At 32.6% G+C, this 18,457-nt stretch overlaps 1 protein-coding gene and 2 long non-coding RNA genes across 3 annotated transcripts; all 3 read left to right on the top strand.

Moving 5' to 3' along the window:
* The first annotated feature begins 3,167 nt into the window (after nt 1-3,167).
* LOC145050440 (pyrophosphate--fructose 6-phosphate 1-phosphotransferase subunit beta-like) lies at nt 3,168-8,110 on the top strand. The gene is made up of 16 exons (XM_078998689.1): nt 3,168-3,430; nt 3,827-3,982; nt 4,113-4,234; nt 4,425-4,478; nt 4,701-4,807; nt 4,961-5,066; nt 5,511-5,574; nt 5,793-5,881; nt 5,986-6,117; nt 6,200-6,370; nt 6,795-6,910; nt 7,013-7,124; nt 7,219-7,303; nt 7,403-7,447; nt 7,536-7,604; nt 7,786-8,110. The coding sequence occupies exons 1-16, from the start codon at nt 3,241-3,243 to the stop codon at nt 7,860-7,862; spliced, it is 1,695 nt and encodes a 564-aa protein (XP_078854815.1). The 5' UTR covers nt 3,168-3,240; the 3' UTR covers nt 7,863-8,110.
* Nucleotides 8,111-9,781: 1,671 nt separating this feature from the next.
* On the top strand, nt 9,782-11,425 carry LOC145050438 (uncharacterized). Its single transcript, XR_013683412.1, has 2 exons — nt 9,782-10,056; nt 10,228-11,425. It is a non-coding gene; the product is annotated as an uncharacterized LOC145050438 (long non-coding RNA).
* Nucleotides 11,426-15,986: 4,561 nt separating this feature from the next.
* LOC145050432 (uncharacterized) lies at nt 15,987-17,960 on the top strand. Its single transcript, XR_013683411.1, has 3 exons — nt 15,987-16,144; nt 16,425-17,529; nt 17,621-17,960. It is a non-coding gene; the product is annotated as an uncharacterized LOC145050432 (long non-coding RNA).
* The last annotated feature ends 497 nt before the right edge of the window (nt 17,961-18,457 follow it).

The following is an 18,457-nucleotide window of genomic DNA, read 5'->3' as shown; positions in this document are numbered from 1 at the left end:
GTCAACAGTCCATGTTTGACGCGACTCGCCGAGTGCACCCATATGACTCGTTGAGTCCACTTGCTTCCTCATAAGTCTCGTGAAGGTCCAACTCAGCTCATCGAGTTGACCCCCAACTCACCTAGTTATCGCATGATCAAGCTCATCGGGACAAACCCTCACCGACTCGTCGAGTCGGGCCATGGACTCATAAGGTGTTAAACACCATACTCCTCATATGGATGAATAAAGTCGGGAATTTTGGACTCTAGGGACCTCACAAGGTCCAGATCTGAGGTTTAAACCTCTAGATAACTTAGTGTTCTCGAAGTCCCAAATAACATGTGATGAAAACCCTAACTTCTCCACTCATGAGATCTAACCAAATAAAGGGGAAAGATTCAAGCATTTTACCTTCCTCTTGAAGCTCTGGATGAAATGGCCTGAACCCCAACAACTCCTTTTTGTTTCTTGTTGAACAAACTCCTCTTTCTCCTCAAAGATGCACTAAAATCCTTCAAGGTTAGCTTGGAGACTCTCTTAGCTCACTACACTCGTTTAGGGTTTCACACAGAAGGGTTAGGCAGCTGGTGAGGCAGAAATGGGGGCATAAGTTCCCTTATATAGGCCCCAACTCCGAGAAATTAGGGTTTCTCTGCCCAACACCTACTCAGCGAGTCGGCTCTCTGACTCGTCGAGTCCATTCATTAATCCCACGCGGACAACTCGACTCTACTCGACGAGTTGGACTCACAACTCGTCGAGTCACTCCATAAATCTCAAAATTAAACACACAATAACATACCTGAAAGTCCGGATGTTACAGTTATTAGGAATGTGAGTGTGGGCGAGGCCCGTATCTCATCATTAGTTGAGTGTGTGTGTGTGTGTGGGGGGGGGGGGGGGTATCTCATAGCATTATTTAAGTATGTATATAGGACTGATTGATAGCTTTGGCTATACTTGTTGTCTGTGTGATACTTGTATGTATGTTTAGTAGTTGAGTGTGAGCGGGGCCCGTATCTTATAGTTAGTCGAGTGTGTGCGGGGCCCGTATCTCGTAGTTAGTTGATTGTAGGCGGGGCTCGTATCGCATAGTCAGCGAAGTGTGGGCGGGGCCCATATGTCATAGTTAGTCGAGTGTAGGCAAGGCTTATATCTCCTTGAGTGTAGGCGGGGGCCGTATCTCTTAGTAGCATGATTATGTGTATGGTATGTGGTAGTTTGGGGAGACTCGCTAAGCTTCGTGCTTACAGTTTTCAGTTTTGGTTTCATGTACTTCCGGTAGCAAAGGGAAGAGCTCGAGATGACTGCAGTGCACACACCATTTGTTTAGCCTGGGATGTCCTTACTCTAATATTTTGACATGAGTTTTAATGTGATACTTTGATTCGGTACTACAACTTATGTTTTTGGATGAAATGATTTTGATAATTATGGTTCTTTAATAAATAAAAATGAAATTTTTGGTCATGATTTTTGGGATGTTTCAAGCTTAACTTTATGTAAAAACGCTATGTGGTTCTTTGTGATATCAAAGTGTTATTCACCTTGCTAAGCATTCTATATATGTTTCACAAAAGAACAAAGCATATCGATGTAGGGTATCATTGGATTAGAAATGCCATTGAAGATAACTTGTTTCAACTTGAGAAAGTTCATACAGATGATAATGGTTCCGACATGTTGACTAAAGCTTTAGAATAGGAGAAGTTGAAGATATGTTGCTCGATCGCCGGGATGACGAACTCTTCCTCATAGGCAAAAAGGGGAAGATTTGTTGGGTTTTATCTTTGGTTTTTTATCCCATGAGGAAAGCCCACTTCTTTAGCATATATATATATATATATATATATATATATATATATATATATATATATATATATATATATATATATATATATATATATATTTCATACCCTAATCTTTATTAACACAAAATTTACAGCCACCAAGTGAAAAAGATAGAGAAAAGACAAAAAGAGAGGGTTTCACCATTTTTTTTGGATTTTTTTGACACCCCCTTCAGTGTTTCTTTGTTTTCTGGAGATCCAACAGTTCGTTTTCTTTGATTTTTGGACATCGGCTTCCTAACATCGAGGCCTTCATATCCAACGGTTAAATTTTCGAGATTAGCTCTAGAGACTCAGTAATCGCAGCTTCTGTTTGCTGCTGGAAATAAACTTTTGGTGATATTCATTCCTTTCTGTTTGTTGTTTGATTCCATATACTTGAAGTTGTTATTTCCATGTATATGATGATTATTGTATGCCTCTAGTATATCTAGAGACGAATTTGTATTGCTCAAATATTAGTGATAATGAATTTGAAGCAACTCTAATAGTCTCGTGGTTTTGTACTCTGGTTTTGGAAGATTTTCCACACTAAAATTATGGTGTCTCGTATTGATGATTACTTATTGTTTTTGGGTTGATTATATTGATCATATATAACTTGCATTGAGTATGTTTTGTTGCATGTGAAAATACCATATTTGTTTGCATCCTTAAATGTTCATTCGGGAAAAGTTTAGTCAAACCACATTTTATTCTGTATTGTTATTTCCTATTGTGGCTGCATTTTTTCCAGCACAAATATGACTAGCAGGGGCGGATTTAGGGGGGGTCACCAGTGGCACCGACAACCTCTAAATTTTCCCGTCGTAGTGGAAAAAATTTCGAAATTTTTAAAATTTTTATTTTTTTTACTATTGTGCAACCCCTCATTTTCTCATGCACCCCTACTGAGAAATCCTGTGTCCGCCCCTGATAACTAGAGGATTAAATAACCCTTTATCCACCCTGTCTGGTCGTTCTTCAACTTGTCATTTTTCATCGACCTGATAACCATTACATCGTCCGATTTTGAAATTAATTGTAATGTTATAATTGCCACAAAATGCCGATCCTTCGTAATTAAAATAAGAAATTTACCAATTTTTATACAAACTAATAAACACTTTCAAAACCCACCCTGTCCGTTAATATTTTTATTAAATTTTATAATCATTTTCTAGTTAACATCCCATTTTAGTAAGACCCGATTATTATTATCTTTGTTAATAAATATAAAGTCAACTCATACTCTCATTGTGTTAGATTTTTCAAATATCAGAATATTCCAAACAATACCCGAATGTTTTTTTGTTTTGTGTGAAGACTCCAAGTCTAAGGACATTATTGTCTTTCGACCTTCATTACCAACAACCAAGCTTACTAGCTATCCCCGAAGGACACTGATTCTCTATCCACTCTCCGATCAATGGCTCCGCCTTCCCAACTGCTCAACGGCGCTGGTGTCACCGCCGGAAAGTCGATTACTAGCCGTATGGCTTCCGTCTACAGCGAAGTACAGAACAGCCGTCTTGATCATCCTCTTGCTCTCCCTTCCGTTTTCAGAAGCCCCTTCAAAATCGTCGATGGTCCCGCTAGCTCCGCTGCCGGAAATCCAGGTATTTCTCACATCATATTGATACTGAAGTGAATTTACGACCCCTGTAAAAGCAAAACTATTTATGCTAAGATCACAATTGATCGGAGTCTTTTTAATGATGGATTGATATACTTAAGTGTTTTGTTAGCTATGTTAACTGATCACGCTGTGTGTAGATGTTAATTAGGTTTTATGATCGAATTTTGCATTTTGAGTTTTAAAGTTAACTGATTACCATAAAGACCTAGTGAAACCCCTGTAAAAACGAACCAGTACTAAAACAAATTGGAGATTTTTTTTTTTTTATAATCCAAAATCACATAAAAGAATGGCAAAACACATCTAATCACCTGCAGAAATCGAGTGTAAAGATGAAGGATAACGACTTCACTTGTGCTTGTTCTAATGCTTTCAGATGAAATTGCAAAACTTTTCCCATCCCTGTTTGGGCAACCATCAGCAATATTGGTGCCAGGTGAATCTAATGAATCAGGATCTGCCTTGAAGATAGGAGTTGTGTTGTCAGGAGGACAAGCACCAGGAGGGCATAATGTTATATCTGGGATTTTTGGTTAGGATTTTGAACTTCCATTTCCTGTTGTTCATATTGTTCATACTTCATATGATATGATTGAAAGTTGTATACAATTGAATTTAACTTTGTATCCAATTCAAATCTTTTCTCCCACTGTTTGGTGCAGATTACTTACAGGAATGCTGCAAAGGAAGTACTGTGTATGGTTTCAAGGGTGGGCCAGCTGGGATCATGAAGGGCAAATATGTGGTCTTGACCCCTGACTATATTTATCCTTACAGAAATCAGGTAAATATTAAAATGAACCTTTTTTCATTTACAGATGCTATATGATAATCTATTATAAGTATGTAACTGATCAAATGTTAAACTAGTTCAAATAGTAAACATATAAATCTTGAAATTCTTGAAGGTGAGAGTGTCTGAATGCTACTGATTTTCATACAGTTTGTTGATTTGTTTTAATTCACTGCATCAGGGAGGATTTGATATGATCTGTAGTGGGAGAGACAAGATTGAGACTCCAGAACAGGTGCCAATCATTCAGCCTTTGCTTACCTTGTTGATTTTTATATAATTGGGTGGATTTTTCAAAGTATAATAACCCAATAAAAAAGGAATTGAACGTACAATGTTATAATTGGGTAGATTTTTCAAACTACAATGCCTTATTAATATCCATGCAGACCCTTAAAATTTAATAATGAAGTAAAGATAGATATTTTGATTTGTATTCACCTGAAATTGAATCCAGTTTAAGCAAGCTGAAGATGTAGCAGTGAAGCTTGATTTGGATGGGCTTGTGGTTATTGGTGGAGATGATTCAAATACAAATGCCTGCCTTCTTGCTGAATACTTTAGGTGAAGGATTAATTACCCTTGATGTATTTGTTTCTGTGTTAATCAGTTTTTTTGGTGCTTCAATAACATAAATTTGTTATACATTTTTGAGTTATGATGATAACAAAATGTGGTGTGAAAGTGCTTATTTGATTATTATATAATATCCCACAGGAGTAGAAAATTGAAGACACGAGTGATTGGATGCCCAAAGACTATTGATGGTGACTTGAAATGCAAAGAGGTTCCTACAAGTTTTGGTTTTGATACTGCATGCAAGGTAATTCCAGTTATGACTTTCATCCATAAATAGCAACAAACTTCCATTTATCTGTTTACTGTAGCATTCTACTTTCATTTCTTTCTATTACAACCTTGTACTTTCAAAAAACAAAAAAGAATCTTATTAAGGTGACGCATTGTACTTTGAAAAAGTTTTTCTTATTAGGACACTGACACTGACACTGACACTGACACTGACACTGACACTCTACTTTGAAAAAAATCTACCATAGTAGTCAAAATTGGTTTGGATTTGGTTGACAATATTGGTATAATTAGAGGTAGATTTTTGAAAGCACAATGTTGTAACATGAGGAAATAATAAACATTGCTATTTCTTTCATTTATCCCTTGATTTTCACACTTGTAAGTTCTTCACCAAAATTGCATGTTCACCATTGATGACATCACCTCACTTTCTTGTAATTGGATTATTATACAGATTTATTCTGAGCAAATTGGAAATGTGATGATAGATGCTCGTTCTACAGGAAAATATTATCATTGTGAGCTCATTTGCCTTTATTCCTTCACTATATCTATCTGCATTCTCTCTGGCCTCTGATTTTGTAGGATTAAGTTTATGTTTTTTTCACTTTTGGTCCCTATCTTACTGTCTCCTAACGTTTTTAGTCCATGGGTCGTCCGTCTAATTTAACACTCCATTCGTTAGTTATATGGAAAATGACTGTTTTGCCCTCAAATATAACACTCATATCTTCAGTTGTACGACTAATGGGACGTGCTGCTTCCCACATTACATTAGAGTGTGCTCTGCAAACTCATCCAAACATCACTCTTATAGGGGAGGAGGTACTAAATCTTCTTCCACCACATAAACATATTATTAAAAATATATAATTGTAATTTTTGAAAATTGAAATATGGAAAAATGATGAAAATGTTACTTGCTGCAGGTTGCCTCTGAGAAGCTGACTTTGAAAAATGTTACAGATTACATATCAGATGTAATTTGTAAACGTGCAGGTCTTGGTTATAACTATGGTGTCATACTCATACCTGAAGGACTTATTGATTTCATTCCTGAGGTATTTACTATTTAAGCTTTCTAGGTTTATTTTTCTATGATGAGGACAAGGAGGGCATTTATGTCATTTGTCGATTTTTCAGGTGCAACAACTTATTTCGGAACTAAATGAAATTCTGGCGAGTGGAATTGTAGACGAGAGTGGAAAATGGAAAGAGAAGCTTATTCCTCAGTCTCTGCAGCTTTTTGAGATACTTCCTCCTGCAATTCAAGATCAGTTGATGCTTGAAAGAGATCCCCATGGAAATGTCCAGGTGATTTTCACTTTGCTTTTTATCTAATCTATCATAATTCATAATTCATAAATGATGTGTGTTTATTATATTTATACCGAGTAAATTACACGAATGGTCCCTATGGTTTGAGGTAATTTGTGCGTTTGGTCCCTCAGTTATTTTTTTAACTCGGAAAGTCCCTACTGTATGTTTTTGTTATGCACTTGGTGGAGGAGATAAGATAAGGTGAGGGGGGTGGGGTCGGGTGTGTATTTATTTAAATAAATTAAAAAATCAAGGTCAAAATAGTTTTTTAAGGTAACACAGGAGGGACCAAGTGCGTAACAAAAACAAACAGGAGGGATCTTCCGAGTTAAAAAAATAAGTTAGGGACCAAACGGCGTAAATTACCCTAAACCGTAGGGACCATTCATGTAATTTACTCATTTATACGTTAACTTAGGTTGCGAAAATAGAAACAGAGAAAATGCTTATGCAAATGGTTGAAAGTGAATTAGAGAAGAGGAAGCAAGTGGGCCAATATGCATGCCACTTTAAAGGCCAGTCCCATTTTTTCGGGTACTTGAGAACTCTAATCATCCAGCATTTTCTTTAGGGCTAAATGCAAGAAATAGTAGAATGCCTTTTTATTTGTTCATAATATTAATATGTATGTGTCAGTTATGAAGGACGATGTGGTTTGCCTTCAAACTTTGACTCTTCTTACTGTTATGCATTGGGTTATGGTGCTGGAGCTCTACTCCAGGGTGGTAAATCCGGACTAATATCTTCCGTATGTATCTTTTCCTTCACCAACTTATACTTCATCCCTTACAAGCTCAGGGTTATAAACGTAATTTCAAAGGGCATTCTTGTATTTACAATAGGTTGGAAATTTGGGTGCACCAGTGGAAGAATGGACTGTTGGTGGAACTCCATTGACTTCTTTAATGGACGTGGAAAGGAGACATGGTAAGCCATCAATCAATATATATATATATATATTTTTTTTTTTTTTGAGATGAGGGGCAAAAAAGTAAATTTGAAAATTAACCGTAAGTAAATGTGTAGGTAAATTCAAGCCTGTGATAAAGAAGGCGATGGTTGAGCTTGATGGTGAGTTGCTGCTAAGTTTGAAATCTTTTTCTTTGACAATTTTGGTTCCTAATTTAATAATATAACATCTGACATTTTTCATTTTCAGGTGCACCATTCAAGAAATTTGCATCACTGAGGGAGGAGTGGGCCCTTCAAAACAGATATATCAGTCCTGGTACTAAAATTTATAAATAAAGAAAAGAATGTTGTTCTATTTTATAAGAGAATAAATTATTGTAATTAAATAAACTTATGTTTGGGGGGGAAAAAGATACCTTTTGTTTCGCATAATGGAATGGAATTGGAAGGAATGTTATGTAAACAGTAAATAATTTTTATAAAATATTTTTGTGTAGGTCCCATTCAGTTTGTTGGAGCGGAAGCTGATAGAGCCAACCAGACTTTGTTGTTGGAGCTTGGAATCCAGGTCTAAGTAACTACCTTCACTCTACTACTAAACATTTTCACATATATTTTTTCCCGTATGTTTTACAAATTACAAAATATTTATAATATGAGTAAAACATAAGTTTATTGGCGGATTGGGCATATGATCATTGGGTCACAACCAATGTGCCTCCCAAGATTATTACATTAATATATATCTTGTTTGTAAATAAATAAATTAAATCATGATGATGATGATGATGTTGATGATAATGATGAAATACTATTATGATATGAATGTTCGGGCACATTAGAGCTTATGATTCGGTGGTTGGAATAAACAGTTTCATTCTTACATATAAACTCATTTCATTATCTTCTTTATTATGTTATTGTGTACCTGTTATCAGGCATACCGAAACCCAACAAACGTACCCTATATCCAACTAAAAAACATTGGGTTACTCGAGTACTAAAAAAAATTTAACCGATACGTAATTTACCCGATACCTGAAAAAAATCAGACGTTTAATTCGGATATCAAGTATTTTCGATAGGGCTATCAAGCCTCATAACGGAAAGCCAAAATACATATAATGGCCGACTCCTCTGGTCTTAAATTATACTAGAAAGTAAAGTGTTCAACATACAACTTTGATATGAAAAGCTGTTGACCATGCATATTGGAAAAATCTTTTTGCAACAAGTTTTTATATGCCGACTCCGAGTAAATATTGGAAACCAAAGTGGAATTATAGAGTTAGATGCCGTTTGTTTTTTCAGAAAAATCACTTCTAACCACTTTTTGCTACGCTGCGCAACACACACACAATACTTGGGTTTTCGCAACTGTTTGTTTTTTGGAAGACTTCTTACTTAAAAATTGTTGTACGTGTGCTACGTGGCGCAACATTGGACCATCATCTTCAAATCACTTCTCACTTAGTTTAAGTTATAGTATTATTCAACTTAGATTTGTTATATTTTTTTTTTCAACATGATGTTTATTATTTTAATGATATTTGAAGAATATATAAACAATTTGAGTATATTTTACATAATTTAAAATAATTTCAAAATCGTTTGGTAAATTTCATATAAATATTTTTTTTGTTATATTGTTTATAACCAGATATTAATAAATTATAAAATTAATCATTAATATTACCAAATTTATTGAAATTAATCGGAAAAATAATCATCGTCTTCAAAATTTTAACAAAAGTGAACATGTTATTAACTAAATTAACAATTTTATGTATTGTTATTTAGCAAATATTATGTTTAATTCTTTTATATAAAACTATTTAAAAATCATATCAATGATCTTTATATTTAATTTGCATATGATTAAACTAAATAAATTTTTTATTTAAATTTATTTTAATTATTGTATAATTAGTTTCAGTTTATTGCAACAGTCTGCAGAGATTAAAAAACAAACAAACTTCTGCAGCCGTTTGTTTCCCCTTTTTTACTGCATAGGATTGCAGATATGGTCAACAGACTTTAACCGTTTTCACTTCGAAAAAACAAACAAGACCTTAGTGGTTTATAGGTATGGGGAGATTTAGATCTTAAACTTGTTCAAATAAATGCAATTATTCAATGTAATGAAAATGGGCAAATTCAATAAAATCATAATTTTTTTTAGTATGATTCATTGAAGTTCTTATAAACATTTTTTTTGTTTCTCACGAAATGAGATTTTTTTTCAATTATAAACAATATGTTTTATTGGTCTTATGCTTTATATTTACTTATTGCTTTTTTATTATGACTCAAAATATTTCTAAAGTAAATTACCTTTTTTGGTCCCTCCACTTTGGTGCCAAAAAGAATCTTTTATCTTAGCATTATTGGTTTATGTTCCAAATAGAGCAATTAGTTTTTGTGGTTGAGTTTGTACCTTACTTTTGAAAAATATAATGGTTTTACTTGTAAATGACAAGTCGTTATAAAAGTCTCCAATAAAAATCAAAAATAAAAAATCATGTGGACCAACAATATATTTAGTATATTTGTTTATGATAATGTTATTATTAATGTGAAGATGTCGGCAGACATTTATTGAGGAAAAAAGTTGAGGGAAATAATTGAGGATAGATGTGTTATTTATTAAATTTTGAAGAGAGAGGGGGATGGGTAGGATAGGGAAATTGGAGATCGGATTCAACAAAAGTCGAGTATTATGCTTCGATCTTGCCAAAATCTGATGATGATTTGGGTGTAGTAGTAAGGTAATCTCGATGCATTTATCTCACCTAATTCTAATTCTTTCATCTTCAAGCATATTATATTATATGTAATGGAGACTTTTAGTTGATTGCAAAATAGGTTAGAATGAAACAAAAGTTGAGAGGAAAATCTGGTCGTTCCTTTAACAAATGTGTTGTTGTAATTCCCTGCAGCCATGCTTGTATATTTTTTGCTTTGAGCTCAATCAAGCTGAAAAAATTGTTTGCTTCAGAATGAATTCCCTTGCAGCCGTATTGGGCTACCAAAGTTGGAAATTTTTTATGCCATATCCAATACCAACCTCAATGGTTTTTTTCCTGAATTTTGTAACAATAGCTTACTTGAACATGTGAATTAGCTTAGACAGGTTTGTTTAGGATTGTACTAGAATCTATAAGCAACCTAAAACCATTTGATATTATTGGTCTTTCACGATGTTTTTTCTTGGGTACTCATTATGTCATTGAAGTCATTTATTTGTCTCATATTCAAAACCAACAACGAAATGCTTAAGCTACACAGACAAAGAGGAAGGATTCCACCAATGTTGTTTAGAGGCAAATCCGACATTCGAAAAGGTTTCACTTCACATATCAATGGTTTTGTTTGTCATGTCAGCTTATTATTCAAGACTCCACAAGCAAATGTGGTTTATATTTTCATAGTTTGTTCATACGATTCATCAAGTTTGGTCACCCTGCCTAGCCAATTTTGCAAGTGCCCCTTTGCAAATCTGTAACATCGAGTTCCAAAACATTGAGATTCAAAAAAATTACCAATGAAAGAACAAACCCTATGAACTTATTGCTAGTAAAGACCCAAGGCAGTGTATTGTGTGAAGTTAGAGAATGAATTTGGAATGTGCCTAAAGAAAGAGTTTAAGGTAAGGCTTAATAATATTGAATGGTTTAGATTGCTTATGGATTCTGGTACAATCCTAAAGAAATCTATGTAAGTTAGATTCACATGTTCAAGTAAGCTGTTGTTATGAAACTCGGGAAAGAAACCAGTGAGGTTGGTATTGGATGTCACATTAAGAATTTTCAACTTTGGTAGCTCAAATATGGCTGTAGGGAAGTCATTCCGAAGCAAAAAACTTAGCTTGATTAATCTCGAAGTGAAAAATCCATACAAGAGGATTGGCCAAGAAACAAGATACAAATCATATGGCAGGATTGGGCAAGAAATGAGGTACATTTATAGTCTAGCATTGTAGATTGCAATGTAGTAAATAGTAATTGTGATTGGTTTTCCAACATTTGATCTAGTTTGTTGTCTCAAAACAATTGTTGTTAGGATAACTATGTAGGGAATGCATGTAAAAAGTAGTTTACATAGGAAATAGAAATGAACTTTTTATTTAAAAGTTAAGTCATTTGGGTGGAATATGCATGCTTTGTAGATTAGTCGGGTTTATGCTCATGGACCTTGAATTATGGCCTAGTCTTAGGATCTGTTTTTCTCTTTTCTCAAGCGTATAGTTTGCCGAATGTTTGTGAAATCAACCGAATTTGTCAATGGAATTATCATTTGTTGGTTGAATGGAAATGTAATGAAATTTATTGAATTTTAACTTTAACTACATTTATTAATATTTATTTACTTCAGTACATATAATGAAAGTATTTTGCTCTTAACAAAAAAAGAATGAAATTGAATTCCTTACTCCTGAGAATGATGAAATCCATCAAACATGGAAATTTGAAGCTAGCTTAATCGAACTTCATGCATTTCATCATTTGCAACCAAAGACCCCTTCAAATGGCATCTCATATTCCAGTTAATTTTGATTCAGGAATTCATTAACATATAATCAAAATGCCTTTTCAAGCTTGGAGAAAAAAAAAGTAAAAAGGAAGGAAAAGAAAGTGACATTCTTTTTGCGTGTTAGAAACTCTCAATGGAAAAAATGACGTGTTTTAGAAAATGCTGTTTTTTTTAATAATCTTAATTGGTAATGAACTTTTATTATTTTTAATTTTTAGTTTTGTAAATAATAAATTCTGTAAGTATAACTAAATAATCCATAGAAACGTTTACATATGACATAAAATCGACATACCACATACCCATTTTATTTTCAAGTTAGCCAACTTTTTTTTTCTAGTCGAATCAATAAAACCTTCAATTTTTCGTTTTCCATTTCATTTACGGTTCACGAGTTTGGTCGTGTATGCTTAACGAAAAACCGAAGTTTTTATTTTTAGTAGGATGTTTGGCCGAGTTTTGTTTAGCCTGAAATTGGAAATATGGAATTATCAATATTGTTTATTATTTTCCATAAATAACTCAACTCAAACAAAAACAAATCATCTATTATTTGGAAAGATTATTGATATAAAAACGACAAAACGAAGCTATTTGTTTTTGTTAATACTATTTGATTACGTTTGTTTCTAATCTTTTCGGTCTAGAATTAATAAATCATCAAACTAATACTTTTGGTTAACCTTTTGAAATATAGTGTTTTGATTGGATTAACTAGGGGTGTCTATGAGACAGTTTGGTTTGGTTTTTAGTTAAAACTGAACCATAACCATTATAAGTGGTTAATGCATTTTGATAGCCACTGAGTATTAGTTAATATTGGTTTTGGTCAACGGTTTTTGTTGGTTAATGGTTATGGTTAGTGGTTAATATTGGTTAATAATAATGGACGAAAATGAGATAAAAATAAAAATACTTTGCTATAAAAACTGAAAAACATAAAGTACATTGTTATAAAAAATGAACGATTCAATGTTGATAACCTTATTAAAATAATAGAAAATTAGGTATCCCATTTAATCTCAAATGTTAGATTATTGGGATATAGATAGATATACTTGGATCAACGAGAGTTGTGAAACACTTTCAAAAGATCTTATAAATTAGGTTTTTGAGAAGAAGAAAAATGACAGGATTAAGAAGTCAGGATCTTTGACTTTTAGCAACTTTTGCATTTTTTTCTTTTACCCTTTCAAAAGTTTATAAAAACATATTTTAAAACTATCTTTTGAAAAAAAGACATGAATCAAATATTCCTTTTCTAAAAAAGATTTTTTTTAAGTTTAAAAAGCTATCCCAATCCCTACTTGTTTAAAAAGCTAATAAAAATATTATAACTTTATAACGACGTCTTCCTATTGTTGATCGTATCATGAATGCAGAAAATCAAGGAGCAATTTTAATTAGCTGTTTTCACGAACAGTGAAATAGGTAGTTTTCAAAAAATTTAACGACTAATCGAAACAAAACTACGTAGTTTTATGTATAGGGGTACCTAAGTTTATATACTTTTAAGGGTATATATATATATATATATATATATATATATATATATATATATATATATATATATATATATATATATATATATAACTCAACCAATTTCTCTCCCCTAGTCGCATGTGTCTGTTATTACCGTAATAACAAATCAAAACGAAGGAAACCCAAATAATAGTCAATAACAATACAATTAATTGAAAATATAAAATGAAGACCAAATAGTCATTTAGCAAACTTAACATGCCAAAAGAGACATAAGTCAGGGTTTAAATCCACGGGAAAATGACTCTTGAGGGTAATTAACTTTTGCGTTTGTACTCATTTGGTCCCTTTTCTTTTTTTTTTTGTATTCAATATACCATCGAACTTGTTGTTGGTGTTTACCATAGCCCTTTTGACCGGCTTTTGACCTGTGATAGCCGGTCAAAGGGTTATGGTGAACACAGACAACAAGTTCGATGGTATATTGAGTACAAAAAAAAGAAAAGGGACCAAATGAGAACAAACGCAACAGTTGGTTACCCTCCTGATTCATTTTCCCTTTACTCATTTACAACAAATCCCACATCATTTCCTACTGATATTAATGACTTTTATGAGATTCATTCTTGCTTCTCTTCAAAACATAACCTACGAAAAGACATTATTCATACATGTACAACTTTGTAATGCACTTGAATATTTATTAGGGGAATCTTGACTAAGCAGGCGCATTTCATGACTACATTTACATTTCCAATCAAATGATTTATCGTATCATGGATTCTAGACAAGTCTACAAACGAGTGGAATCACAAGTGCTATGATTTTTGAGTTTACTTAGCTTTAAGATCGAACTCATGGGATAAGATACAACATCAGTATGTACAATACACCATTGTATTGTACATACTGATGTTGTATCTTATCCCATGAGTTCGATCTTAAAGCTAAGTAAACTCAAAAATCATAGCACTTGTGATTCCACTCGTTTGTAGACTTGTCTAGAATCCATGATACGATAAATCATTTGATTGGAAATGTAAATGTAGTCATGAAATGCGCCTGCTTAGTCAAGATTCCCGTAATAAATATTCAAGTGCATTACAAAGTTGTACATGTATGAATAATGTTCTTTCGTAGGTTATGTTTTGAAGAGAAGCAAGAATGAATCTCATAAAAGTCATTAATATCAGTAGGAAATGATGTGGGATTTGTTGTAAATGAGTAAAGGGAAAATGAATCAGGAGGGTAACCAACTGTTGCGTTTGTTCTCATTTGGTCCCTTTTCTTTTTTTTGTACTCAATATACCATCGAACTTGTTGTCTGTGTTCACCATAACCCTTTGACCGGCTATCACAGGTCGAAAGCCGGTCAAAAGGGCTATGGTAAACACCAACAACAAGTTCGATGGTATATTGAATACAAAAAAAAGAAAAGGGACCAAATGAGTACAAACGCAAAAGTTAATTACCCTCAAGAGTCATTTTCCCTAAATCCACAACCAAATTAAGCTAAAAGAACCAAACCTACAATTGTAAACTCCTTGACTATAACCAAAGAAATCAAAAAACCATAGAGGTCTTTTATTTATTAGTTATTTATTATTATTATTTTTTTTTACAAATTTCTCTTTATTTTTTAAAATGTTATCTTTTAAGATATTTATAAAGTAACCACAAATAATCATTATTGTGATTTTAAAGGAAATGACCCAACTTTTTTGGATTTATCAATTTGACCTTTGTGTCTAAATATTGGATTTTTTTTTACTAAATCAGTTTTATTTCAGGTTGAGATGTGACGTAAAAAATTACAAAATCTAATATAATTTTCGTACATTTTAGACTAAATTTCTTTTATTTATTTATTTATTTTGATATTTGTACATTTTGAACTCAGTCCTAAGCCAAAAATTTTAAATCCAAAATTTGAATAATAGTTATGAGACATGATATTTTGGACTCTGAAATGCTACATTTTTACTTAAATCTAACAAAAAAACCCTACCAAAACATACATTGATTTCGATATAAGGGCATAAAAATGACATTTATTTGATAAATCAATATTAATAAATATTTTAGATTTAAGGATGGAAGAGAACTATTTATAAATGTTTAGAGGGTGTTTGAGATTGCTTTTGAAAAAACACTTTTGGTTTTTTGGAAAAGCTAAAAGTAAAAAAGATGTTTGGTAACTTAAGAACATTTTTAGATCAACTTTTTATGAATTTTGACAAGAACAAAAATGGGCTGTTTCAAAAGTCATAAATTAGTGACTTTTTGTGATTTTTGGGATTTTAGCCTTTAACTTTTCAAAAGATAAACCAAACACATTTTAAAATCATTTTTTATAAAAAGCCAAAAGTCAAATTTTTTTTTTATATAAAATGACTTTTTAGCCTAAAAAGCAACCCCAAACACCCCATTAGTACAAATTAGAGCAAACCACGTATTATATATACTTCGGAAATCTAAAAGGACCTCGTTTTTTTAAATATTTCTATATTTTAGAAACAAAAATGTTTAGTACAAATACATGGTGATTTTTTTAAATATTTCTATATTTTAGAAACAAAAATGTAAATATATTAGTGAAATAGTTGAGGGTAGAGGCGTTTCGTTTGTCAAGTACTTATATCTTGAAGGTGCAAGTTGTAAATAAATATACAAAAATAAGATGGAACAGCTACAAAGAGATATTTTACTTGGCCCACATAATGGGAGGATAAGGTCGGACTCAAGAATCAACATCCAAAGCAAAAGTCGAACAAAACAGTGGTGAGAGTATCATGATTCGATTTGGCTAAAATTTGATGATGATTTCGGTGAAATTTTAAGGTAATCTTGATAAATATTTGTTTTTGACCTAATTCTTTGATCTTGATGTATATATGTACTGGATACATAGATCCAGTAATCGATGGTATAATTGTATAACTATTGTAAAATATGATCAGAATGAAACAAAAGGTGAGAGGAAACCTGGTCGTCGTATTGTAAAATAAGGGAACTTAACAAATTATGTTGTTTAAATTGATGAACATATTCGTTTTTAACTTCATCACCTTAAACTCGATGAACATGCTTTTACAGAACTTTAACAATTGTGTTATTTTAGTTCCCTGCAGCGATGATTGAACTACCAATTCTGTATATTTTCTGCTTTGATGTCAATCAAGCTAAAAAATCGTTTACTTCAGAATCAATTCCCTTGCAGCCATACTGAGCTACCAAAATTGGAAATTCTTAATGTGACATCAAATGCTAACCTCAAGGGTTCTTTTCCTGAATTTTGTAACAACCCACTTGAACATGTGAATTTAAACTTAGACACGTTTCTTTGGGATTGTACTGAAATCTATAAGCAACCTAAAACATATATAGGATATTATTGGTCCTTACACAAAGCTCTTTCAGACACAATATATGCTTCTATAAATAAATACATTCATCATCATGCCATGAAAGTCATTTTGTCTCATATTCAAAACCAACAACGAATTGCTTAAGCTGCCGAAACAGAAGGAAGGGTTCCACTCATATTAGAAGACAAATCCAATACTCAAAGATCGATTTCACTTCACATATCATTGGGTGTTGTTTATCCTGTCAGCTATTGGTACCTTTTACCTTGTACATACATTTCAAATGGCTTAGGTTGCTTATGGATTCTGGTACAACACCAAAGAAACTTGTGTAAGCTAGATCCACATGTTCAAGTAAGTTGTTATGGAATTTAAGAAAGGAACCAATGAGGTTGGTATTAGATATCTCATCAAGAATTTTCAACTTTGGTAGCTCAAGTATGGCTGCAGGGAATTCATTCTGAAGCAAAATGTTTAGCTTGATTGATCTCAAAGTGAAAAACTCATACGAAAGGATTGGCCAAAAAACAAGGTACAGTTTGTACGGCAGGATTGACAAAGAAATGAGGTACAATTTGAGATTATAGGTCAAACAATGTAGATTGCCTATTGTTTTCCAAATATTTGATCTAGTTTATTGTCTCAAACTTTTTTTTTTCGTTAATTTAAGTTATTTATTTCTTTACATTGTCGGTGTTAGACAAGTGTATCACTGTATTGTAACCCTTATAATTAGGGTACTCCTTAGATATGCGTTCATTATTGGATAGAAACTCATGAAATTTATCATGACGGTTGACCTACACGTAGAAATAAAAGGGTAAAACGCAACTTATCCAATAGTCAAACATGGGAGAGGTAAATCACTATGTCCCAAAGCAATGTTTATGCTTGAACCAGAAACCTCATTTATAAATTGTTACCTCTTTATTGGTATGACAAAATGCAGGGTGCATGCGAAAAGTAGTTTACACAGGGAATAGAAATAAAAGTCTTTATTTGAAAATTAAGTCATGTGGGTGGAGAGAGTTTTGGACCCTGCATGCGTGCGGATTACTCGGGTTATACACATGACCTTAATTCATGGCCTAATATGAAGATCCCATTTTCTTTTTTCTCACACATAAAGGGAGTATAAGGTTAAGCCGAATGTTATTGAAAGTAATATAATTTTTTTAAGGAACTGTAATAAGAGGGAATTGGAATATGAAGAAACTGTAATGTTGCATGTTTTGTTGGCAGAGTAGAAACGAAACTTGATAATATAAATCGATTAAATTTTAAACTCACTTATAATTAGATTTCTTATTTTTATTAATTTCAATGTATATAATGAAAGGTATTTTGGTCTTTACTAATAGAAGAATGAAATGGAATTCTTTCTGACGACCTTTCTAGGAATAGTAAAATTCATTCTTTTTGGCAACCAAACGCCTCTTAAATTCCAATAATGTTTGATTTTGGAATCCATGATTGTGTTTGGTTCGCATAATGTTTTTGAAAGAAATGGAATATGTTAAAACAATTGGAATATGGAGGAATTGGAATCTGAATGTCCTAGAAACTTAAATGCATTTGATTGACATGGAATGATTTTTTTTTTATTTTTTTTTTCTGTTTGGTTTGTTGATCTCCCAAAGAAATTGAAAAACAAATTTTGTAATATGATAGAAATACCCTTTAGTTAATTTTTATACCTTAATTATATTTTTTAATAAACATGACAAAGTTTTATATAATCATAACATTTTTTTATTGAACCTCACAAAATCCTCTTGATCTTCTC

The sequence above is a fragment of the Lactuca serriola genome, chromosome 1, assembly GCF_051521515.1.
Source record: "Lactuca serriola cultivar US96UC23 chromosome 1, Lser_US96UC23_V15, whole genome shotgun sequence".
Taxonomy (NCBI): Eukaryota; Viridiplantae; Streptophyta; class Magnoliopsida; order Asterales; family Asteraceae; genus Lactuca; species Lactuca serriola.
This window is presented reverse-complemented; position numbering and strand designations above follow the sequence as displayed.